Source organism: Rousettus aegyptiacus, unplaced genomic scaffold, assembly GCF_014176215.1.
Source record: "Rousettus aegyptiacus isolate mRouAeg1 unplaced genomic scaffold, mRouAeg1.p scaffold_m13_p_1, whole genome shotgun sequence".
NCBI classification, from domain to species: Eukaryota; Metazoa; Chordata; class Mammalia; order Chiroptera; family Pteropodidae; genus Rousettus; species Rousettus aegyptiacus.
Window position 1 is genome coordinate 16,492,118 of NW_023416284.1, and position 21,526 is coordinate 16,513,643.

The 21,526-nt window shown below is 51.1% G+C and overlaps 1 protein-coding gene across 7 annotated transcripts in view; it reads left to right on the forward strand.

The window, feature by feature from the left end:
* The first annotated feature begins 577 nt into the window (after nucleotides 1-577).
* Nucleotides 578-21,526, forward strand: part of ZDHHC18 (zinc finger DHHC-type palmitoyltransferase 18) — a 35,965-nt gene continuing 15,016 nt past the window's right edge. For 3 of the 7 annotated variants that reach the window (XM_036230418.1, XM_036230416.1, XM_036230412.1), the window contains exons 1-7: nucleotides 580-989; nucleotides 5,171-5,331; nucleotides 16,789-16,938; nucleotides 18,439-18,576; nucleotides 18,694-18,742; nucleotides 19,300-19,402; nucleotides 20,875-20,987. In XM_036230418.1, the coding sequence (XP_036086311.1) occupies nucleotides 679-989; nucleotides 5,171-5,331; nucleotides 16,789-16,938; nucleotides 18,439-18,576; nucleotides 18,694-18,742; nucleotides 19,300-19,402; nucleotides 20,875-20,987 (1,025 nt within the window). In that variant the 5' untranslated portion in view covers nucleotides 580-678. Of the gene's footprint in view, nucleotides 990-5,170; nucleotides 5,332-16,788; nucleotides 16,939-18,438; nucleotides 18,577-18,693; nucleotides 18,743-19,299; nucleotides 19,403-20,874; nucleotides 20,988-21,526 lie in introns of all 7 variants that reach the window. The other 4 variants (XM_036230408.1, XM_036230409.1, XM_036230405.1 and 1 more) reach the window with 3 other exon arrangements.

The following is a 21,526-nucleotide window of genomic DNA, read 5'->3' on the forward strand; positions in this document are numbered from 1 at the left end:
TTCGCGAAAGACCCTGAGGGCCTGCAGCTTGAACCCTACATGAAGTGACACCTAGGAAACCCTGGATCTGGGTCCAGATCACAAAGCTGGATGAGGGAGGCCAGGGCATGTGCCACACACATCCATTGGGCACTTTGAACTTCAAGGGCGTAGTTAACAGGTCCCTGGCTTTTGTCCCCACCCCAACTTCTGTTTGTCCCTCAAAATGCCTACCCAGTCAGTTCTCAGATCGGTGAAATCTGGCCCTGAAATTACAGATTGCAGAAGCAGATCACAAAGTTCGCCCCTCGACTCTCAGCGCTTGGCACGGTGCCCGGCATACAGGGGACGCCCAATAAATGGTTTGATTGAAAAGGAGCAGAAAGAGTCCAAGAGAGCGCATCTGCTGCACAGTCATTGTGCAAAAGGGATCCGGCCAGCTCAGTGGCAGCAGGAACTGGCCCGCTCGCTGCAGCGGGTCAGGACCCGGCAGCGGGCCCAAGCGCCATTCCAGGCCCAGGCGGTGGGGGCGCTGCGGCGGGAGGCCGCGCGGGCAGGGGCGAGGCGGGGCGGGGCCGCCTCCAGCTAGCTAGCGAGCGCCGCGCACGCCGCCGCTGCCGCTACCTCCGCTGCTCGGCCCGGTCCCGGTGCGGCCCGGCCGGCCCGCGGGGCGCGGAGCCGAGGCCCGCGGCCGGCTGCATGAAGGACTGCGAGTACCAGCAGATCAGCCCCGGGGCCGCCCCGCCGCCCGCCTCCCCCGGGGCGCGCCGCTCCGGCCCTGCCGCGCCCCCCGGCCCGGGCCCCGGGCCCCCGCCGTCCGCCGCGGCGCCGCGCTGGAGCGACAGCGGCAGCGGGAGCATCGGCCGCCGCCCGCGGCGCAAGTGGGAGGTGTTCCCGGGCCGCAACCGCTTCTACTGCGGCGGCCGCCTCATGCTGGCCGGCCACGGCGGCGTCTTCGCGCTCACGCTGCTGCTCATCCTCACCACCACCATCCTCTTCTTCGTCTTCGAGTGAGTTCGGCGGCGCCCCCGACCCCGCCCCCTCAGGCAACCCGTCCTCTCCGATCCCCACTGTTTGCCGTGCTGCCCACCTTCCCCAGCTCTCGATGGGAACTCCAGCACCTCTGGTCCCCGCTAGGCATCCATCCTCTCCGAGTACCCTGCACTCCACCCTTCCCAACACCTGCCAGGCACCCTCTGCTCCCTGCTCCTCCCGGGCCCGCATCCTCCCTGAGCCTCTCGGAGTCTGCCCTCAGGCCTCTCCGTCTCCTTGCACACCTCTTATCTGTTCTCCTTGGTCTCCGCCGCGCCTCCCAGACTCCTCGTCCTCCATTGCCTGTTTAGGTGCCCCGTCCCTGCTGGTCCCCGCAGCCCTCCCAGCCATCCCATCCTCTATGGCTCCGCCCTAGCACCTTTATCTTTCCCTGACACCCTGCCTTTGCCAGCCTCTGCCAAGAACACTGTCCTCCCAAGTCCCTTGACCCCCATCCTCTCTTCCCTCTCAGAATCTGCCCCCTCCTCAGTCCTCCCTTGCTCCTTGGACAGATTCCCCTCAGCCTCACACATTCCCAGGATGGGCGGCTCCAGCTCCCCCCACCCCAGGTTCTTTCTGACCCTTTGAAGCATCTTTTCTTTCTATCCCTTCCAGACAACTTCCATGTCCTTTGGCTATATACTCCCCACCACAAATTTCCTAGCCCTCTTCCCCCTTCCCTCCCTGGTCCCTCTAGGGTCCCCTTAGTCACTTCTCTATTCTCAGACCCTCACTCCTTGTTTCACCATCAGTCATTCTCTCCCTGGGTGCCCAGGAAATCTTTTCTTAAACATCTTTGGGTTCCTCAGGCCTCCTTTTCCCTCTCCAGCACTTTCCTTAGTTTCTCAATAGCTTCCTGTCCTTCCTCAGTCTCCTCCTGTCTCCCCAAACATCTCCCAAGCACCTCCCCTCTGCTTCCTGACCTGGCTTTCTTTCTCCTCAGCATTCTGGCTTCCCTCGGCCTGTTCCACAGCAGGAGCAGCTGCCGTGCCTCTTTATTTTTTCAGGAGAATCCAGAGTACTTTTATGTGACAGGCCACATTTGCCCCATGGATTTGACCTCTTCATATCTCCAGTGACCCAAGATTGGCCCACATGGCACCTCCCATTTTATGAATGAAGAGAGGATCCTGTCACTTTACCAGGGTCACATATTTGTGTCAAAAGTTTTCTACCCTCCCCTTGGTCTCTAGCACGAGCCACCTGCTGTGTGATTCCTTGCACACACAACCACAGGCGCACACACGTGCACATTTGCCCCATGCTCCATGAGCCCCCCGCCCCTTCTCTCCATCCTTTGTGGTCTCACTTCACTGTACACTGTGGTTAAGAATGCCATCTCCGGAGCCAAGAGACCTGGTTCAAATACCAGCTCTACGACGCTAATTGTGTGACTTCAGGGAAGTCATTTCACCTCTCAGAGCCCCAGTTTCTAATCTGTAAAATGGGATTTATAATAGTACCCACCCCCTAAGGTTGTCACAGCAGTGGCATGAAGTCACACACATAAGCTTTTAACCCATAACAAGCACTTAATGCTGGCTACTATTACTGTTGTCTTCGCCAAAACACCCTTCCCCAGGGCCTGTGGCCATGATAAGGCTGCCACAAAGAACTAGCCCCAGGAACCCTTTTTAGCTGCCAGATCATGTATCTGCAACCTTGGGTTTCCCCTTGAAGCAAGGTGAGGACTTTCTACAAATTAACTTCTCCCTTTCACCTTTCCTTTCTGAGTCAGGGTGGATACAAAGTTCAAGGGTAATTTAACAAGCAGAAGCTCTGGTGAGCAAGCCCCACCTCACACCTCCCACCATCAGCCCTGGACCGAGTGTCAGATCCACCTTGTTGGACCAGCCCACGTGGGCGTTTTGAAAGTGACTTTTCCAGAATCCCGCCCAGTTCTCCCTCCAGGGCTACAACAAGGGCAGGAGGAAGTGGTGCTTGCTGTGGGTTGGCCTGGTGACCTGCAGTGTGAGATTTGCTCAGTGCCGAAGCAGGATCTTCTCTGGGCTGACTGGGTATCTTCACTGGTGACAGATTTGTCCCCAGAGAGAGAAGAAGTGAGGACTTCTGGGTTCATGGAGAGCTTGTGAATCATCTTGCCTTTATGTCTGTTCCTCTTCATTTAGGGTGATGGAGTTGGCTGGGCTGGGCCGGGGTGGGGGTGGGGCGGATTTGGGCTGAGAGCTCACCTCCTTTTGGATGAGGGCTCGATAGGGAGCTGGCGTGATGTGTTGGGAATGCCGTTGGTGAAGTCATGGAGGATGATGTCCATCCATTGCTCTGGGGAAAGTGAAAGGTGGCTGTCAAGGTGCTTCCAGCTGAGAATGGTTTTGCTCCATTGTTTGGTTCAATGTATTATTACACAGGCCTCCCAGCAGGGCTCCCGGCTTCTCTGCCTCCCAGCAGGGCTCCCGGCTTCTGTTCTGCTTCCCAGCATCCAGAATGCTCCTTTAATTGTGAAGCAGACCCTAGTCCTTGGCTGTCTGGATTAGGGCCAGAGCCCTGATAACTGGGCTTCCTCCCTGTCCCTGTCTCCTCCCACTACCCCTATGCATTCACTCCCAGGTACGTCAGCCTCCTTGCACACTCCTACTCCAGGGCCTTATACTTTCAGAACACTCTTCTTTTAGGTAGCTAGCTTCACACTCCCTCACTTGCTTCCATCCTTACCTGACCATCCCTATAATAGCAAACCAGCCCCTGCCCCACATCCCCTCTCTGCCCTGACTTATTGTTCTCGTCAGGCATACCGTATGTATACTTTTGGTTAGTTTCTTGCCTTTCTTTATAGAGTAGGACTTTATTCTCTTCACTGTCCTATCCTCAGTGCCTAGAACAGGGCCTGGTATTTGGCAGGTGCTCAGTATAGTAAATATTTGTTGAATGGGCGGAACATTTACTGGGAGCTTGGAGACCCCAGTCCTGTCCTTGGATCTGGCTGTGGGCCTCAGTCCCCCTTTGTTAAATCAGGGGGCTAGGACCTGGTGTTTCTCAGGGCTCTACGAGTCTCAGACTTCAGGTCTTCTCCATCCCCTAAGAAGTCTGGATGGACATGAACTAGTTGAGTTGTCATGGGAGTTGTCATGGGAGTGACTGGCTCTGTTTGAGGTTCCAAACTGGGGAGCACTGAGATGTTTGGAGCAGAATGTTGCCCACTTAGAGCCTTGGTGTTAGCATTCTCTGCTCCTCAAGCGATGGGCTTCTCTGGTGGCCAGAGCCTCCGATGATGGAGGCTCCAGAAACAGCACGTGGGTGCCCACAGGTTCACTTGCTGCTACTACGTCAGCTCCTGGAACCTTGGCTGATTTGGGCCTCTCAGTGGCCAGCCATCTCCCAAATGTTCTTCGCCCCATCAGGTGCCACTCTGGCCCTGGGAAGGACATCAGCACAGGTCAATGGTTGATGATATATGTGGTCTTGAAGGTAGACCTGTGTGCAGGGTATTCTCTGAGTCAGCTAGGGGCAGGGGCCTGACCACACTGACTTTGGACGCCAGCCCTTGGGTAATGATGGCAGTGGCTAGACCATACTCTTTCCCAACCCCCTTCACCTGGCTGATCCTACGCATTATTTAGGTTTTAGCTGAGACCGCTCCTTCAGCCAGCCTTTCCTGACTGTTCTACTGCCGTCCTCTTCCCTGTTATAGCACACAAGACCCTGTGTGGCAGTTCTCCGTTTACATGTCTGTTCTCCGCGCTAGACCGTAACTTTGTTGAGGGAACAGGAGACTTATTCATTGTCAATATTCCTCTTTCTCATTGAAAGTATTGCCTGGCACGTAGAAGACCTCAGTAAATATTTGTGGAGTGAGTAACCAACTGAATGAATAAATGTATATTGTCACAGATGGTTCATCTCAAGTTCATTGGTAGTGGCTGCCTGAAGCTCTGCATTTTGAAGGATTCTGAGGCTGTAGTTAAGTGCAGGGGTCAAGAGAGCTGGGATCTATTGATCACATCTGCCATGGCTCGGAGAAATTCCAAGGATCAGTTACCGATGTCTTGTCTAGGCACTAATGGGTGTGTGGCTGCTGCTTCCGGGAAAGGCTCTATTCAAGCATGTGGTGATATTTGCTAGGTTGACAACACCTGCCCAGTGCTATAGCCCTGTGTCCCTTGACGTATCTTCTCATCTCTGTTTCTCTCTCTTTTTCTAGCTGTCCCTTCCTGGCTCGCCAGCTGACCCTCGCCATCCCCATCATCGCTGCCATCCTCTTCTTCTTTGTCATGAGCTGCCTGCTGCAGACGAGTTTCACTGACCCTGGGATCCTGCCCCGGGCCACGGTCTGTGAGGCAGCCGCCCTGGAGAAACAAATCGGTGAGCCTCCCACTCCAGCTGTGTCTCCCAGCTCCACATTGCTTGATTTAAGAGGGGACCTGGTTTTCTCTTCTCACACTATGCTAGGAACTGGAGGAACAGTAGTGAGCAAGGCAGGCCGGGGCTGACACTAGAGCAGAGGAGACAGATGATAAACAAGCGAGCAAATTAACAGACACTGGTGAAGGCTGTGATGGCAGCCAGGATAGTACGGAGTGCTTTCTGGGCACCAGGCACTGTTTTCATCTCTTTATATGCATGATCTTATTTAACGCCCCTATAATCTTAAGCAGTAGGTATTGTTGTTATTCTTTTACTTACTGATTAATTAAATTGAGTCTCAGAGGTTAAATGAATGGTCCAAGATAACATAGGAAGTGGAAGAGCTGCGATGAGACCCCAGACAGTCTGATCAGAGCCCCTGCTCTTAAACATTCGTATACACTTATTCACATACACTCATCAAACATTTACTGAGTGCCTGCTACATGCCAAGCACTTTTCTAGATGCTGGCGATATAGCAGTAAACAAATCTGACAATATCACTGCACTCTTGGAGCTGACATTCCAGCGGGAGGAGTAAGACAGTAAACAGGCAGTGAAAGATCGAGGATGTCAGACAGAGAAGGAAAGCAGGGAGGTAGGATGAGAGCTGGGTGGGCAGGTGTATAGTTTTTAAATAGGGTGATCAAGAAAGGCTTCTTGAAGATGACATCTGAGCGAAGAAGTAAAGACCTGCGGAAATGAGGAGTTGAACCGTGTGGGGATCTGGGGGGAAAGTACAGTAGGTGGTCAGGGGAGGTCTGTACGAGGAGGTGACACTTGAATGCGCCGTGAATGGTACGACGGAGCCAATAATATGTGGTCTGGAAACAACAGAAGCCAAAGCTTGGAGTGGTGAACAATCTGGTGTGTTTGAGGAATGGCAGGAAAGGCCAGTGTGGCCAGAAAGGACCTGTGTTCCCAGGCACTTGCGGTGGCCCTTGATTCCTGAAAGTGTTTGTCCTTCTGAGTGGCTGGCTGGGTATGGGGCGGGGCGGGGCCTTAATCTGAGCTTGCTCCACCCCAGCTCCTTCCTGCTGAGAAGTGACGTGGGTATTTGCACACCTCAGGAGTTTCCGGTCCATAGTTGACTCCTTCCCCTAACAAGGTGGCTTTCAGACAAGCTTTTAAACATCTAGCTGGCCCCAAAGAGCCCTAGTGGCTTGTCATTGTCAGAGCTCTGTTGCACCTGTCACAGGAAGTCATTCCACTGATTCTCTGCAGCAGCTCGGGAGGTGGGCAGGAGGGGAGGGGAGGTTCTCTTGCTCTTTGTGTGTTTCTTGTTTCATTCTCTGCCTAGGCCTGGCCTTGGCCACACCCTTGGTTGCTGTCTTCCTCTGCCTACATTCAGCTTCCTTCTCCCTTGGGCCACTGGCCGGCCTCCTGGTTTCTGCTCTGTCAGAAGCCCGCAGTCTGACCTGGGCTGGTCTGCCTGGCAGCAGGGAGGCTCTGTGGTAGCCCCGTTTCTCCTCTCTCCTGGTCAGGGCTAATCAGGAGGCAGGATTATTGCCCAGTGTAGCCTGGGCTCAGAGGTCTGGCCGCCTGGAATCCTCTGCCTCCTGTGCGCTGCCTGGGTAATACAGCAGTAATCCTCCATGTTTGGGGAGGGCTTGACTGTGTGCTGAGGGTTTTCCATCCGTTATCCCTACATATCCTCACGACAGCCAACTGTGCTGATTCAGAAACTGAGGCAGGCGGTCACAGGCCAAGGGTGGAGGCGCAGAGTTGGCATGTGTGCCTTGACTCCCAAACCCCTTGCTTTCTCCTCTGAGATGGCCGCAAGGACACGTTCCCAGTCTTCCATGGCCACAGCCATTTCACCCTTGTGCCTCAGCTCAAGTGTCCCATGCTCTGGGAAGCTTCCGTGATCCCGCTTGAGCCGCACCTTCCATGACACATTCATTCCCAGAGCGCCTTGTCCTGCCATCTGGGCCCTGTGCTGCATGGCGGTGTTACGCAATCGCCAGGCAGGCCTGGCAGACTTTTTTGAGCAGTGAGTGTCTTGTTCACCTTGTCTGCCACCTGGATGGCTCAGTGACTTTGGATGAAGGGTTGGTCCTCTATGAAGCCCTTCCTTACTGTCCCCAGGTTACTCGTGGAGAGACAGCTGGAACCTCTCCCAGTTAGGCATTATGGGTTTGACTATTATGTGTTAGATCATTCATGTTGATTCTATATGCTGGCTCCTAACTGAGGGGGAAGGGGGTTCATAGGAACGCCTGACTGGCCACCACAGGTGAGGTCGGGCTTTGGAAGAAGATCAGAGAAACCAAGAGTATCATCCGCCTAGAGGATATGGGGAGGCTTCCTGGAGAGGTGCCTTGAGCCAAACCATAGAGTTTGGGTGGAGTTCAAACATAGGAAGATATGCGAGGGGAGCCCTCCAGGCTGGAACAGGAGGAGGAGAGGACAGAGTGGGAAGGAGGGGGGACAGGCGTGGGACCTTGAGCAGGCTGTGTTGGCTGGAACACCACGGATGCATCAGAGAACTTGTGACATTCCCATTGGAGGATGGGGTAGAGTCAGTCTTGGGGGGCCCTGAATGTCAGGATGAAGATTTTCCTTGGAGAACAGTTGCTAAGCCTGGACAGTGGCATCTTTGAATTCAAAAGCATCTTTGAAAGGGCCTTTGCATTCTCAAACTTAAGCAGGAGGCTTCTAATCAGGGTGAAAAATATCTTGAAAAGGACTAAGGTTATGAGCCTTTTCAAGAAGGTTGGGGGCTGGCTTTGAGGTGCCGGTGCTGTGCACATAAGCGTGAACTACTTGCCTGCACCTTGGCCCATGCAAACTGTGGGCTTCTCACTTTGGCCCCATAGGCCAGCAGCTCTAGCCCAATGGGATCTGGCCCGGGCTCCCACCCCGGAAGCACCATTTGAGGTAGGATGACCAGTACCTCCCAGTTTTCCTAGGACAGTCCCCGTTTTAGCGCTGAAAGTCTAGCATCTTGGGAAACCCCTCAGATGCAGGCAAACCGGGGTGCTTGGTCACCCCGATCTGGGATCTGACTTGTCAGCTGGCAAGCCATGAAGCTGGATCATTCTGCAGGGCCACACATAGCCCAGTTACTCTGGGCAGTTGGGAGAGAGATAGGAGGCAGGAATGTTGGCCCCCAAAAGCTCTTGGTCTGATGAGAGACGATAGAAATATCTGAATCTGAGTGGCAGACACGAAGCCCGCCTCTCCCTCTGCCGCCACACAACAGGTGACAACCTGCATCCTGTACGTCTCCAGGATACCTCCCCTTAGGTCTTCCTGAAGCCCACAACCCTGGAACAGACTCTCCCTGGATTGGCTCAGGGCTCCGCTGCTCAGGCCCGGACACCTGGCCTCACCCTTCAGACATAGTTGTCTCTTCAAAACCCGGGTTTGGGCCCAACCCTCCCTGGCTCAGAATTTGGGTGACGCCCTAGTGCCCTCAGCAGCATTTCTTGACGATCAGTCATTGGGGTACAACCTTTGTGACTTTTGCCCTTCCTGCATCTCACCATGTACCTTCATTTCTTCACTATTTTCCTTTAAATGGCTCACTTTTATATGTATTTCATGAGGAAAATGTGTATCACCCCTGTAAGCAGAAAGCCACTTGTTCTGAATAGAAGGTAATCATAAAAACAAAACTATAACAATGCTACAGAATTCTTGATGGTTACAGTAGCCTGCAGAAAGCAGTCACTTTGAGGCCCGTGAGGATCACAGGTATTAGGCATTAAAACTTGAGACTTTGTCTTGATGGAGCCAAAGGCTTGAAAGAATTGAAAAGGGAATAACATATCACATGACTCAAGATTGGTTAGTGTCATGGCCAGGAAACAAACTGTCTTCCACCCTTGAAAACAACCCCTCATGTTCCACCTTCCTGAACACTCTCCCACCCACCCTTCCCCCATCTACTGCCACTCTCCAGTTCCCCCAGCCCCCCAGCCCCCCAGCGCAGCGACACCTCTATGCCTGTGCCCACTGCCACCACGCTCTCCTCCCCTAGTGAGCCTGAGGAATTGCTCTTTCTAATCCAGCTTAATTGCCACTTTCATCTTTTGCTTGCTTGAATGCTGCCTCCTGCCCCACCCCACATGTTCCCCTTTGTGTTCTCATGATATTGAGTTTAGACACCAGTAATAACATTAACTGATTAGCCATGGGTTAGGCCTTTACATTATAGCATCTCTAATTTGCTTCTCCATCTTGCAAGGTTGATGTTATTACCCAGTGAGGAAACCGAGGCTCAGAGAGCTTGAGCAGCTTCCTCAAAGTGACAGGCTAACTAGCGGCCAAGCCAGGTTTCAAAATGAGATCAGGCTGGCCCCATAGTTACCACATTTGACTCACAGCGCCTCTTACACTGACTGTAATTATCCACTGTGGTTCACTCTGCCCTCAGGCCAAGCTCTTCCTGTATCCCCAGGTTACCTACCACTGAGGCTGTATGTGGTAGGGGCTCCATAAACCTCTGGAATGAACAGAAATGGTCAGGTGGGGATTATTGACCCAGCACTCACAGCCTGGGCACTGGCTGACCTTGAGCTGCCTGGAAGCTGAGCAGCCTGCAGCCCTACAGCTGTTTCCTCCATAGGTGAGGACAACAGAGGGCAACAGTCAGGGCCCAGCGGGGCAGGTAGAGATCGCAGCCTTCCCTCATGAAAGCCTCCTCAGAAGCTCATGGCCAGCCCCAGGGAGTTTCCACGCCAGCCGCTGGGTTTAGTCACAGTCGCAGCCATTCAGGCTCTTTCTGCAGAGGGCCTGCCTGCTTCTCTCCCTGGGCTGTGGTTGGGGTAGAGCCACCCACAGCAGGCCTCTTGGTCAGGAGGAAGGTGTGCGGAGACTTATTTGCTTCTCACAGCCATTTGGTAAGAAGGAACCTTCCCCCCATTACCACTTCCCCAGAGGCTTAGTTTCCCACCTGAAGGCAGCAAAGAGGGCCTCTCGAGGAGGAGGGCACCTTTTTACTTATTGAGGAAGAGGCTGAAGCAGAACAAGCCCTGGAGTAGATCTTCAATCCCCTTAGGGCAGAGGTAGCATCTCTTCTATCACCTTCTCATTTCTTCAACAAATGTTTTCTGAACTGGTGACCAAAGCAAACATTTGGCTCATTGGTACGTATTCGCCCCTTACTTCTCCCCTCACTTGCCATCCCCCGGCCTTGTACAAGAGCTTGGCACAGTAGATGCTAATGTTTGAAAGAATGAACAAATGAATGCCTTGGGAGACGAGGGTTCTAATTTCAGCCCCACCTTAGCACCTCAGTTTCCCCGTCTGTGAAATGTGGGCACATGTCCCCTCACTCAGCCCAGACCATTTTTTGCACGAGTGTGACAGGGAATGTCAGTACACTTTAAAAATTGTTTTTGTCTATTTAAACTTAAGGAGCTTGAGCCTAGTGGTCAAGAATGGCAAATGGACTTGCTCTAACAATGGACAGGCACTAACAAGCTACCACTGGTAGTGGCTGCTGGGAAGAGAGGGTTGAGGAGGATTCTGAGGTCAAGTCCAGGGTGACGATTGGCCAGGACTATTTGGCCTGTGAAAAAACAGTGGGAGAGCAGCTTGTCTTCCCTCTGCTGTGGGGTTCAGCCTCTGTAGTGACCTCCTTTGACCCAGCTCCTTTAGGGCCCGGCAGTTTATGACTTTCATTTAGCATCTGGGTGGCACCATTGCTCCAAAGTGATGCTTCTCCTGTGCCTCTGGCTCTCATCAGCCTAAGGAAGTTGGACATGGAGAGCTTCACTTCCTCTTTCTCAGTGCTAGCTACCAACAAGCCTGGGCCTGAGGCCAGCACATGCTGATAGGAGTTCCCTCCCTGCTTTGGGGGGAGGCTCATGCTCCCCTCTGCGCTGGGGAGGGCCTGTGGGAATCCTCGGAAGACTCCAGTAACTTTTCTCTTAGTCCTGAAGAGAGTCTAAGATGGGATGTGTTCTGAAGATGGGTTATATTTCTTTGTAAATCAGTTGTTTGGAATATAGTTTCATAAAAACAGCAATGATAAAAATGGCTAATATTTCTGAAGCTCTTGCCAGGTGCTAGACACTTGGCTAAAAACCCACTCGATGAATTTTCGCCTAATCCTCCTAACAATACTAAAAAACAGATGGAGTTGATTATGTCCCATTTTCATATGATGAGACTACAGAGAAGTTAAGCAATTTGACCCACGTCACACAGCTAAGCAATTTGACCCACTTCACACAGTGGTTGGGCTACGATTCATAACCACATGTCTGAGCACGGTGCACAACCACCGCATGAGCTGTTTGTCAGGGTCAAGGCCCTCGTGGATTTAGCCCTGTGCTCAGAGCTGTCCTTGTAGCATCTCATTCCGCCCACAACCCTTTGAGATTGAGACTCTCTTAGCTCCATTTTATGAATGAGAAAACTGAGGCTCAGAGAGGTGAAAGGATCTTTGTAAGGAGCAAGTAAGTAGCAAAACCAGAATTCGAACCCAGTGTTTGACTCAAGGGCCTACATCTTACTGTCCTTTGTGAAAACAGCTATTAGTAAATACCAGGTGCCAGTTCCTTGTACTACTTCTGATCCTCACAACCCTCTAAAGTAGTTGTTGTTATTTGTCTGCTTTTACAAATGCTAAAACAGGCTCACAGAAGTTAAGTAACTTCCCCAAGGGCATCAACTTCTAAGTGGAAGGGTCTGGATTTGAACTCCAGGCCTGCCCGAGTCCAGAGCATGTTTTCTCTCCTCTTTGCTTGCTGCCTCACAGTTCATAGGCCCAAGACTAGCTGTTTATTCCACTGTCCCTGCTCTCACAAGATATATGGTCTAGGTGGAGAGACAATGTACACACACACAGCAGTCCTGTCACACCTCAGCGTGGAGCAACGAGTGTGTTTAGGTGCTGTGTGTGAAGCACAAGAGCCTCTGAGGCCGAAGTGGTCAGAGAAGCTGCTGGAGGCCAGACAGGGCTCCAGTGCGGCCTGGTGAGCAAAGTGAAGGAAGGGGCTGGGGCTTGGTGGGAGCACGGGCAAGAAGCCCTGGGCTCCAGGGACTCATTGGGTAGAGGAGAGGAGTGGGAGAAAATTGGGAACAGAGGTTGGACCCAATTGGGAAGGGCCCTAATATCAAGACAAGAAATTCGTCCTTTATCTTATTTTTTAGGGAGGAGACTGAAGGGTTTTGAGCTGAGAAGTAACACAAAAGGGGTTATTTGGAGGAATGTGGCAGTGTATGCAGTGGGTCGAAAGGCAGAGGGGCTGGAAGCAGGGAGTCTTCAGCTGACTGGTGATGCAGGCCTGGCCTGGGTTGTGTGTTGGGAGTGGAGAGTGAAGTGGCCAGGCAGGGATGAGGGAGAAGGATGGGTCTGCAAAGAGTCTCTAAACTGGATTCCCCTGCCTCTGCCACTCAGTGGCCGTGTGACCTTGGGCAAATCCCCTAATCTCTCTGGGCCTGTTTTCTCATTTGTAAACTGAACCAGTTAGAACTGAGGCAGTGAGCAGACGGACACTTATCAAGTATCTGCGATGTGCCAAAGCCTGTGTTATGCTTTGAGGTTCCTGCCAGCTCTTGGATTGTGCCATCGGTAGAAATAAGGAACCAGGCAAGGATAAATAACACTCATTATGATACTTTAAAATTTACGAAAGGACCTCAAGCCCAAACTTTGGAAACTTGGTTTCACATCCTGGTTCTGTCACTTACCTCCTGTGTGGCCTGTTTAAGTCACTTAACCTCGCTCTAAAGTCTCCCTAAGTATAACCTGGAGACGATAATGATAACCTAACCTCTTGGGATGCCATCAGGGTTACAGGAGACAGTGTCCGCAGAGTGCTCAGCATATAGCAGACCCTCAGTGCACTGTCCACTTTCCCTTGCGACTTCCCTTCTTTCTCTCAGTAATTCTGAGCTGCTAATAACTGTGCACACTCCTTAGCTATTTACTTTGTGCCACTTCATATATATTAACTCATTCAATCCTCACAACAACCCAGTGATGGATACTGTTATCCCCATTTTCAGTAATCAAGGAAACAGAGGCATGGAGAGGTTAAATGATTTGCCCTTCACACATCAAGCAAACAGGGTAATTAGGAGAAACTCAGCTAGTAAGAGGTGGAGCCAGGATTCATGCCGCATTTTACCCGACTGTTATTCCCATTTTACAGAAGAGAAAACTAAGGCTCAGAGAAGTCCATTTGACCTCACCCTCACACACAACAAGTCAGTGGCAAAACTGGGTTTCAGACTGTGTCCATTGGCCTCAGCCCCCCTGCCTTTTACCATGCCACCAGTTTTAAGAAAAAAGATGGATGCTCAGATGCTTAGTTCCATTTCAAACATACTATGATTGAGATGATGGTGAAATAATCTAGCAAAAGTATGCCTGATAGCTGGGAATGTGAGATGTGAATCTCTGCTTCACTGATGCCTGCCAAGTGCCTAGAATAGTGCCTGGCACATGGCAGGCACTCAGTAAACAATCATTGGAGGAAAGTGGCCAAATTGGAGATATTTGGGGAGTCGATCCGGTAGAAGTAATGGCTGGGAGCATAGCTGAGGGCTAGGGATCACAGACAGCCCTGTGTGACGTCTGGAGTTCTGTCCAGGAAGGAGCCTCTGTGGCCTAGGTACCAACAGGCTCATTGGATAGAATCATGGGCTTTTCATATGGCAGACATGGGTTTCAGATTCCTGCTCCGCCAGCATACCAGCTACATGACCTTAGATGAGGCCTTGAACCTTTCTTTTTCTTAGTTTTTTTATTAAAGTATAACGGGCCTACCAAGAAAGTATACAAATCATAAGTATTCTCTTTGTTAAGTGTTCACAAACTGAACGCACACACATAATCCACACCCAGATCAAGACACAGCATATGAGCAGTGTCCCAGGATCCCTACCTCGCTCCCCTTTCTGATCACTGTCACCCCTCCAGGGGTAACCACGACCCTGACTTCTAACTCCAAAGATTACTTTTACCTGTTTTTGAACATTTGCATTCTTAACGTGTGTGATTTCTTCACTTTACACGATGTCGACGAGATTCATTTGCGTTTCTGTGTGTGGCTGAGGATTGTTCTTTCTCATCGCTGTCTAGAATTCCATTGTGGGAGTATACATTTTTTTAAAATCCATTCCCCTATTGATGGACATTTGGAGAGGTCCGGCTTTTGGCTGTTATGAGAATTATTGCTGTGAACATTCTCGTGCATGCTGTTTAGTGCACATCAAATCCTGCACATTTCTGTTGGGAAGACACCTAGGACTGGGATTGCTGGGGACGCACATGCCAAGCTTCCGTCGTTAGCACCAGTTTTCCACGATGGTCGTATGAGATTTCTGGTTGCTTCACGTTTTTGCCAAAACTTGATTTACATCTTTCTTTTTTTTTTTTTTTTTTTTCATTTTAGACATTCTGGTGCATGTGTAGTGATAGCATGTTGTGGTTTTAATTTGTGTTTCCCTGATGACTAATGAGTATGGGCACCTTTTATGTGTTTATTAGCTGTTTGGATAGCTTCTTGTATGAAATGCCAGTTTGAATCTTTGGTACAAATTTGAATTCAGTTGTCTGACTTTTTCTTACTGACTAATAGGAATTCTTTATGTATTCTGGATATAAATCCATTGTCAAATATTGTAAATATCATCTCCAACTCTGAAGTTCACCTATTCATTCTTTAAATGATATCTGTAGATGAACAGAAGTTCTTAATTGTGATATAATGCAGTTTAGCAAATTACTCTTTTATGATTAGCCCCTTCATGTCATGTTTAAGAAATTTTTGTCTCCAGTCGTGACGTTGTTCTCTTATTATTATTTCTTTAATCTAGGACTTTTGCATTTGGAGCTGCAGTACATCTGGAATTGAATGTGTGTTTGGTGGGAGGCAGGGGTGCAGAAACGTTTTTTCCTCGGTTGCATACCCAGTGCACCCAGTACTGTTTATTGAAGAGCATCTTCCTTCACGGTCCTGCTGTGTTGTTGCCTTTGTCATAAACCACATGGTCATGTATATGTCGAGTCTGTTTTCAGATTCTCTTTTCTGGTCCATTGGTCAGCATTTCTGCCCTTGCACTCAAATCAGGCTGTCTTAAATACTACTGCTTTACCCTAAGTCTTGATATCGAATCGTGTAAGTCCTCTAGCTTTGCTCGTCAAGGGTGCCTAGGCTGTTCTCAGCTCTTTGCATTTCCATATGAATTTTAGTATGAGTTTGTTGATTTTCACACACACACACACACACACACACACACATGAAAAAGACCCTGGGAGTTTTGATTGGGATTATGTTGAATCTTTATATTAATTTAGGGACAATAAATCCTCTTCTAATATTGAGTCTTACAACTCTTGAATATGAAATATCTCTGTATTTCATTTTCTTTTAAAAAAATTTTTTAATTTTAATCCTCCACACACCCCCTTCCACTCCTGACCTACAGATGTTGGCGTCTCCCCTTAAGAACTGGATTTCTGAATGTGGAGCATCTCCTCCCACACACTCGCAGCACACACCGGGGCCTGGCTCACCCGGGGGGCCTGGTACACCCAGGGTCTGGCACACCCAGGGTATGGGCTGTGGCTCCACTGGGGCGCGAACCCAGGATCTTCTGCATGTAAAGCAGACGTGCTAACCACTACTCTATGGAATCACCCCCTCTTAAAATTTTTATTATGAAAAATTGCAAACATCCAGAAAAGTGGGAAGATTAGTATGATGAATTCCTCTACATTCACCATTTAGATTTAATAGTTGTGTTATATAGACATATATGTATAATTCTTATTAAATCATTTCATAGTAAATTATAGACATTATAGACTCCTTACCTATAAATACTTCAAGACGTATCTTCAAAATCTAAGGATAGTCTCCCACATAACCACAATTCCATTGTCATATCTAGGAAACTTACAGTTCCCAAATTTCTAATCTGTGGTCATTTTTCCCCCATTGCCCTCTAGATGTCTTTTGTTGTTGTGTTTGATCTTGTTTTTCAAATCTAGGACCATGCATTGCTTGTTTACATCTCCTAACTCTCTTTTAATTTAGAACCATCTCCCCTCGGTCATGTAAGTGACTTTGACTTTTGTTAGAGATCAGGCCAGTGGTCTTGTAGTTGTCCCATATTCTGGATCTGATCGTTTCCTTATAGTATTGTTTACTTTGTCCCTCCATCTCCTGAACCTCCTTGGAAACTAGAACTTATATCTAGGCTTGACTAGTGCAGATAAATCTCTCTAAGCCTTCCCGAGGTCTCCTTCTCTGATAGCCCTTCTCAGAGTTTTGCGTGTCCACTGGTGTGTGAGCAGGAGTGTGAGGCTTTAGCACACAGCAGTGTCAATAAGCCGTAGTAGCTCTTAATATTGTCCGTGCCTTAGGCCAGCAGTTTACCCCAACTTTTGTTTCCCAGAAATTTGCCCTGAGGTTTCTCTTGTCCCCCATCTGTCCTCCCACCCTCAGACAACACAGGCAGTTCCACGTACCGGCCACCTCCTCGAACTCGGGAGGTGATGATCAACGGGCAGATGGTGAAGTTGAAGTACTGTTTCACTTGCAAGATGTTTCGGCCACCCCGGACCTCACACTGCAGTGTCTGCGACAACTGTGTGGGTAAGTGGGAGGTGGGTGGGATGCAGGGAGCCCTGAGAGATGGAGCGCTGGAGGTTGTTCATGGGGGTGGGGGTCTGAAATATTCATGGCTGGGCAGGGCGTCTGGTTCACCCAGATTTGCTCTGACTGAAGGAGAACCATGGAGGATTGGTACATTCCTTCCCCCCAGGTCGGAAGTGTGGGGCGGACACAAAGGCCCTGAACCCTTCTCCCAAGCCCAGCCTGGTCCTCAGTAGACCCAAGGTCCCAGCCACCAGAGACTGGAACAATAACATTTTAGAGAGGTTTGGGCCAGAAAAGGAATGATCTACCCTCTAGTGGCCCAGGACAAGCTATACTTATAGACTTTGATCTGATTCCCAGGGTTTGGGAGGGACAAGAATCTGGGAACAGAGGAGTTTAAACTGTGAGGTGGAGAGGATGTAGCCAGGATTGGAAGCTAAGCTCCTGACCCACAACTACAGTGGTTGCTGGGGAACCAGAGGCTGTTTCATTCCTTCCCCTGCCCTCCAAAGCCCAGACAGCTCTGATGGGGACCAAGGGCGTGCCCCTGGGAGGGTGTCGTAAGGGAAATGCTATGCAAGAGGACCCAGGTGAGCTGAGCCACAGTGACTGTGCATGGTTGTCAAGGCAGTGAGCTCATCACGCTGGCTCAGCAGGGGAACAGTGAGGAACACCCCATGACGGTAGGCAGTGAAATGGGTTGACTCAGTGGGCATCATTCATCCATGAGAACTTGCCCCACCCACCCCTTGTGAAGGGTGCTGGCTTTGGCGTGAGGCCTGCAACAGGCTAATGACCCACATTCCCACAGGGGACTTTCCTCACCTGTCTGGGTGTGACCCCACCCCCAGGGAAATGGTGCTGCTGTGAGATCAGCCCTCTAACCTGGCTTCTTATGCCAGTTTCTCACTAGTTACATAGCGGCCTCGCCCCTCCTTGGGCCTCTAATCCTACTGCAAGGGACAGGAGTCATTGGTTGTTGGTGTATGGCCGGGGTTATAGGCCGGGCAACAAGTACTTTTTGTGGGTCTTTTTCCAGACATTGTTGGACCTGAGATTTAGCTCAGTGTGGGGCCAACACAGGCCCCCTTGTGGACCTTAGAGTTGAGTAGGAGTAATTGGCTAGGCTACTAATTATAAATTAGTACATAAACATCATGGGCAAAGTGCTGCGAAAGATAAGTGCCAGGCTAACTAACAGGGCAGGTAACAGGGTGCCCTTACCTTGTCTGGGGTCGGAGGACACTTTCTCAAGGAAGTGGCTTTGCAGCCGAGACATGAAGGAGGAATTACATCCCACCAGGTAAAGAGACAGGGAAGAATGTGTGGGAACAGGTTGACAAAGGACCTTCAGAAGCAGGGAGAGCCTGAGGGAGGGACTGATAGCCGGCTGGTACGGAGAGTGAGAGGGTAGGAAACTCCTAGCCATGGCGCGAGGCCTCGAACACCTGCGCTGTGCAGGCCGGCACTAACCTGCCTCCCCTGGCCCTTTTCCAGAACGGTTTGACCATCACTGCCCCTGGGTGGGCAACTGTGTGGGGAGACGGAACTACCGCTTCTTCTATGCGTTTATTCTCTCCCTCTCATTCCTGACGGCCTTCATCTTTGCCTGCGTGGTCACCCACCTGACGCTGCGTGAGTTGGCTGTGGGGGCGGAGGCGAGCAGGGGGCGGGACAGCGAGCTCAGCCAGGCCCAGGGGCTGTGGTCACTGTCCCTCTGAGCTGTGCCCTGTCCTGTTTCTTCCTCCTCAGGCTCTCAGGGAAGCAACTTCCTTTCCACTCTGAAGGAGACACCGGCGAGATATCCTTTGCCCTTTGTCCACTAGTGGATGGCTTGGTGGGAACTGAGGCCCCTTCACAGGGGTGAATCCCCACACCTCATCTTGTAAACAGGGGAATGGTGTAGAGCCGATACTTGTCCTCTAGAATCCCATATACTAGCTGCTTCTGTTCACACCCAGGCTAGAGCTGATCTTAAATCGATTGTCATGGGATTGTGGTGGCCGAGAACTGTCAGGAACCACAATCCCCGTCGTCACTTATGATACCCAGTTCCCTAGACCATGTCATATCTGAGACTCTTAGAGCTTGGAACCCCTAGTTTTCTCTACCATCTATTACCCTGGGCTCATCCTGATCTTGAAGGGAGCTCCCAAACTCTTCATGGGGCCCAGAAAGTGGTCCTGCTAAGTGGTGACTGGTCCACAGGAAGGTTATGAACTTCCTTTCTGGGGCGGTAGCTCCACAGAAGTAGGTGAGAAAGGTGGGTGTGGCAAGCTCCCAGGCGCAGGCGAGGCTCCCGGCCCTGTTCCTGTTCCACGTTCCCCGTGTGGGCCCTTGACTGCCCTGCCTTCTCACTGTGCTGGAGTTGGTGATCTGCTTCTTCTCCATCTGGTCCATCCTGGGCCTCTCAGGGTTTCACACTTACCTCGTCGCCTCCAACCTGACAACTAATGAAGATGTGAGTAAGGCTGGAGCAACCCCTCATCCCCGGGCAGGACCCTTGGAGGGAGGCAGGGCTGAGGGAGCCGGAGTGGCCACAGTGCAGCCCTGACTCTCAGACTGCTGGGGAAACGTGGGTGGAGACGGAAGGCAGCCAAACATCTCTTGCAGTGCTCACAGCTCGGCCGTGGGAGACCCAGTACAGGTTTCCGAGGCCCCCGCAGGCCTCGGCCCTTCGGTGTGGGCTTCCAGGCCCCCAAGCCACTTTCTTCCTAACCCCACAGGAGTAGCACTGGGTCCATAACAGTCATTGCATTTGGCCAGCACATTGCCATTTCCAGAGTTCTTTCAGTTCCTATCACCAATCTAGGTCCTTTTGTCAACTCTGCGGCAGAAAGAACCGGGATGCTTTTTCTCCATTTCATAGCTGAGTGTCGTGCCCCAAGGTCACACAGCTGGGAAGTGACAGAGCCAGGCTGTGCCCAGAAGCTATGGCCATGCTCAGTGTACCCCGCTGCAGTTGCAGGCAGCAGAGATATGATTGTTCCGAAGGTGTCCTCGAAGCTCCTTGAGGCTTCCTTATTGAGGGGGCAGCCAGGATAAGACTGTGAGGCTCCATCAACCCTCCCTACCTACTGCTTTCCAGACCCCCACCAATGAGCACTGTCTGAGCACTTACTGTGTGCCCACCCCTGGGCTAGACCTGACCTCCCCTTCCCATTCTCCCAGACAATAAAACAAATGAGAGCATCTGTTCCAGGGCCACCATCCAACATGAGGAGTTCCATCAACCAACAGAAAATACATTCCTTGACCTCAGCCTCTCATGTGGGGAAACAAAACTTGACATAGACGACAGGGCTATCACGTGCTGGGTGATTGCAGGATATTACTAGTGGTCAAACAAAAAGGACCGATATGAACAAATAAATGTGGAAAGCTCTGGGTCTGAGTGAAGCAGGTATCCTTCACTGCTAAACTCAGTGCCTTTGATAGCCAGCTTCACAGGCTAGAGATGGGCAAGATTTCGTCTGATGCTGCAGCAGTGCTAGCAGAGAGCTGGTAAAAGAGAGTTCCCTGTTTTTCACATTAGGATTGAGACTCGCCAGAGAAGTAGTGATCTGTCCAGGGTCATGCAGCAAGTCAGGGGTCCACAGACAGGTCAGCCTGAGCTCTGTGCCCTTATTCTGCCTTCCCCCTTAGGTAGCTGGCCAGAGAAAGGAGGACGTACCCCAGAAGTTTCTTTTGGTGGCTTCTCTGTGGCTTTACCCTGGTTGGGGCCTCCTCCTCTCTACTGGGTGCCCCGCAACATCCAGAAGTCCCCCCACATTCTCATTGAATGGCCCAGGTTAAAGAGGTGTCCTTTCTAATAGTCTAGCCAGAATTGGTTCCAGAAATCACTGGCCCGCCCTCCCATCCCTACCCCCGACTGGTGCCTCTAGACCACCTTCCTAGAAAAGCAAAGCCTGACCTAGACTTTCCTGCTTGTAGATCAAAGGCTCGTGGTCCAGCAAGAGGGGCGGTGAGGCCTCTGTCAACCCCTACAGCCATAAAAGTGTTGTCACCAACTGCTGTGCTGTGCTCTGCGGCCCCCTACCTCCCAGGTGAGACGCCGTGATCCTTTGAGTCCACACCTCTCAGATAGATTCTGGAATCACCAGATCTCTCCCCACACCACAGTCCTTTGTCCACCATTCCCTGCTGAAGGCACTCAGGGTATTTGTCACATAAAAGAGTTCTGTGGTGAGTTGTAATTTTTAATCCTGTGCTCATTTTAGATAAAAACTAGGTACAAAATATTAAAAAAGAAGAGTATTAGACTCACATGTAATCTTATTCCCCAGGGATAACCACAATTAGTGTTTTGTCTACGCTTGGGGGACGCTGCCCTTCTAGTGCTAATGGCGGCATTGGGTGGGGCCTCTGTCCTCCTTCCTGGCTTAAGAGAGTCCTGGTAGCTCCACCCTGCTGGGAGGTGCCCATATATCCTGACAGTAGGGGGAGCCAAAGCGCCAGAACTGGAGCGAAGTCGCAGTGGACACAGCAGGAACAAACCTTCCCCACACTGCACCCCTCTCCTGCCTGATGCCTGTCACCCATCCTGCCTGGGGAAGGGCAGTAGGAATTGCACAGTCTTCAGATG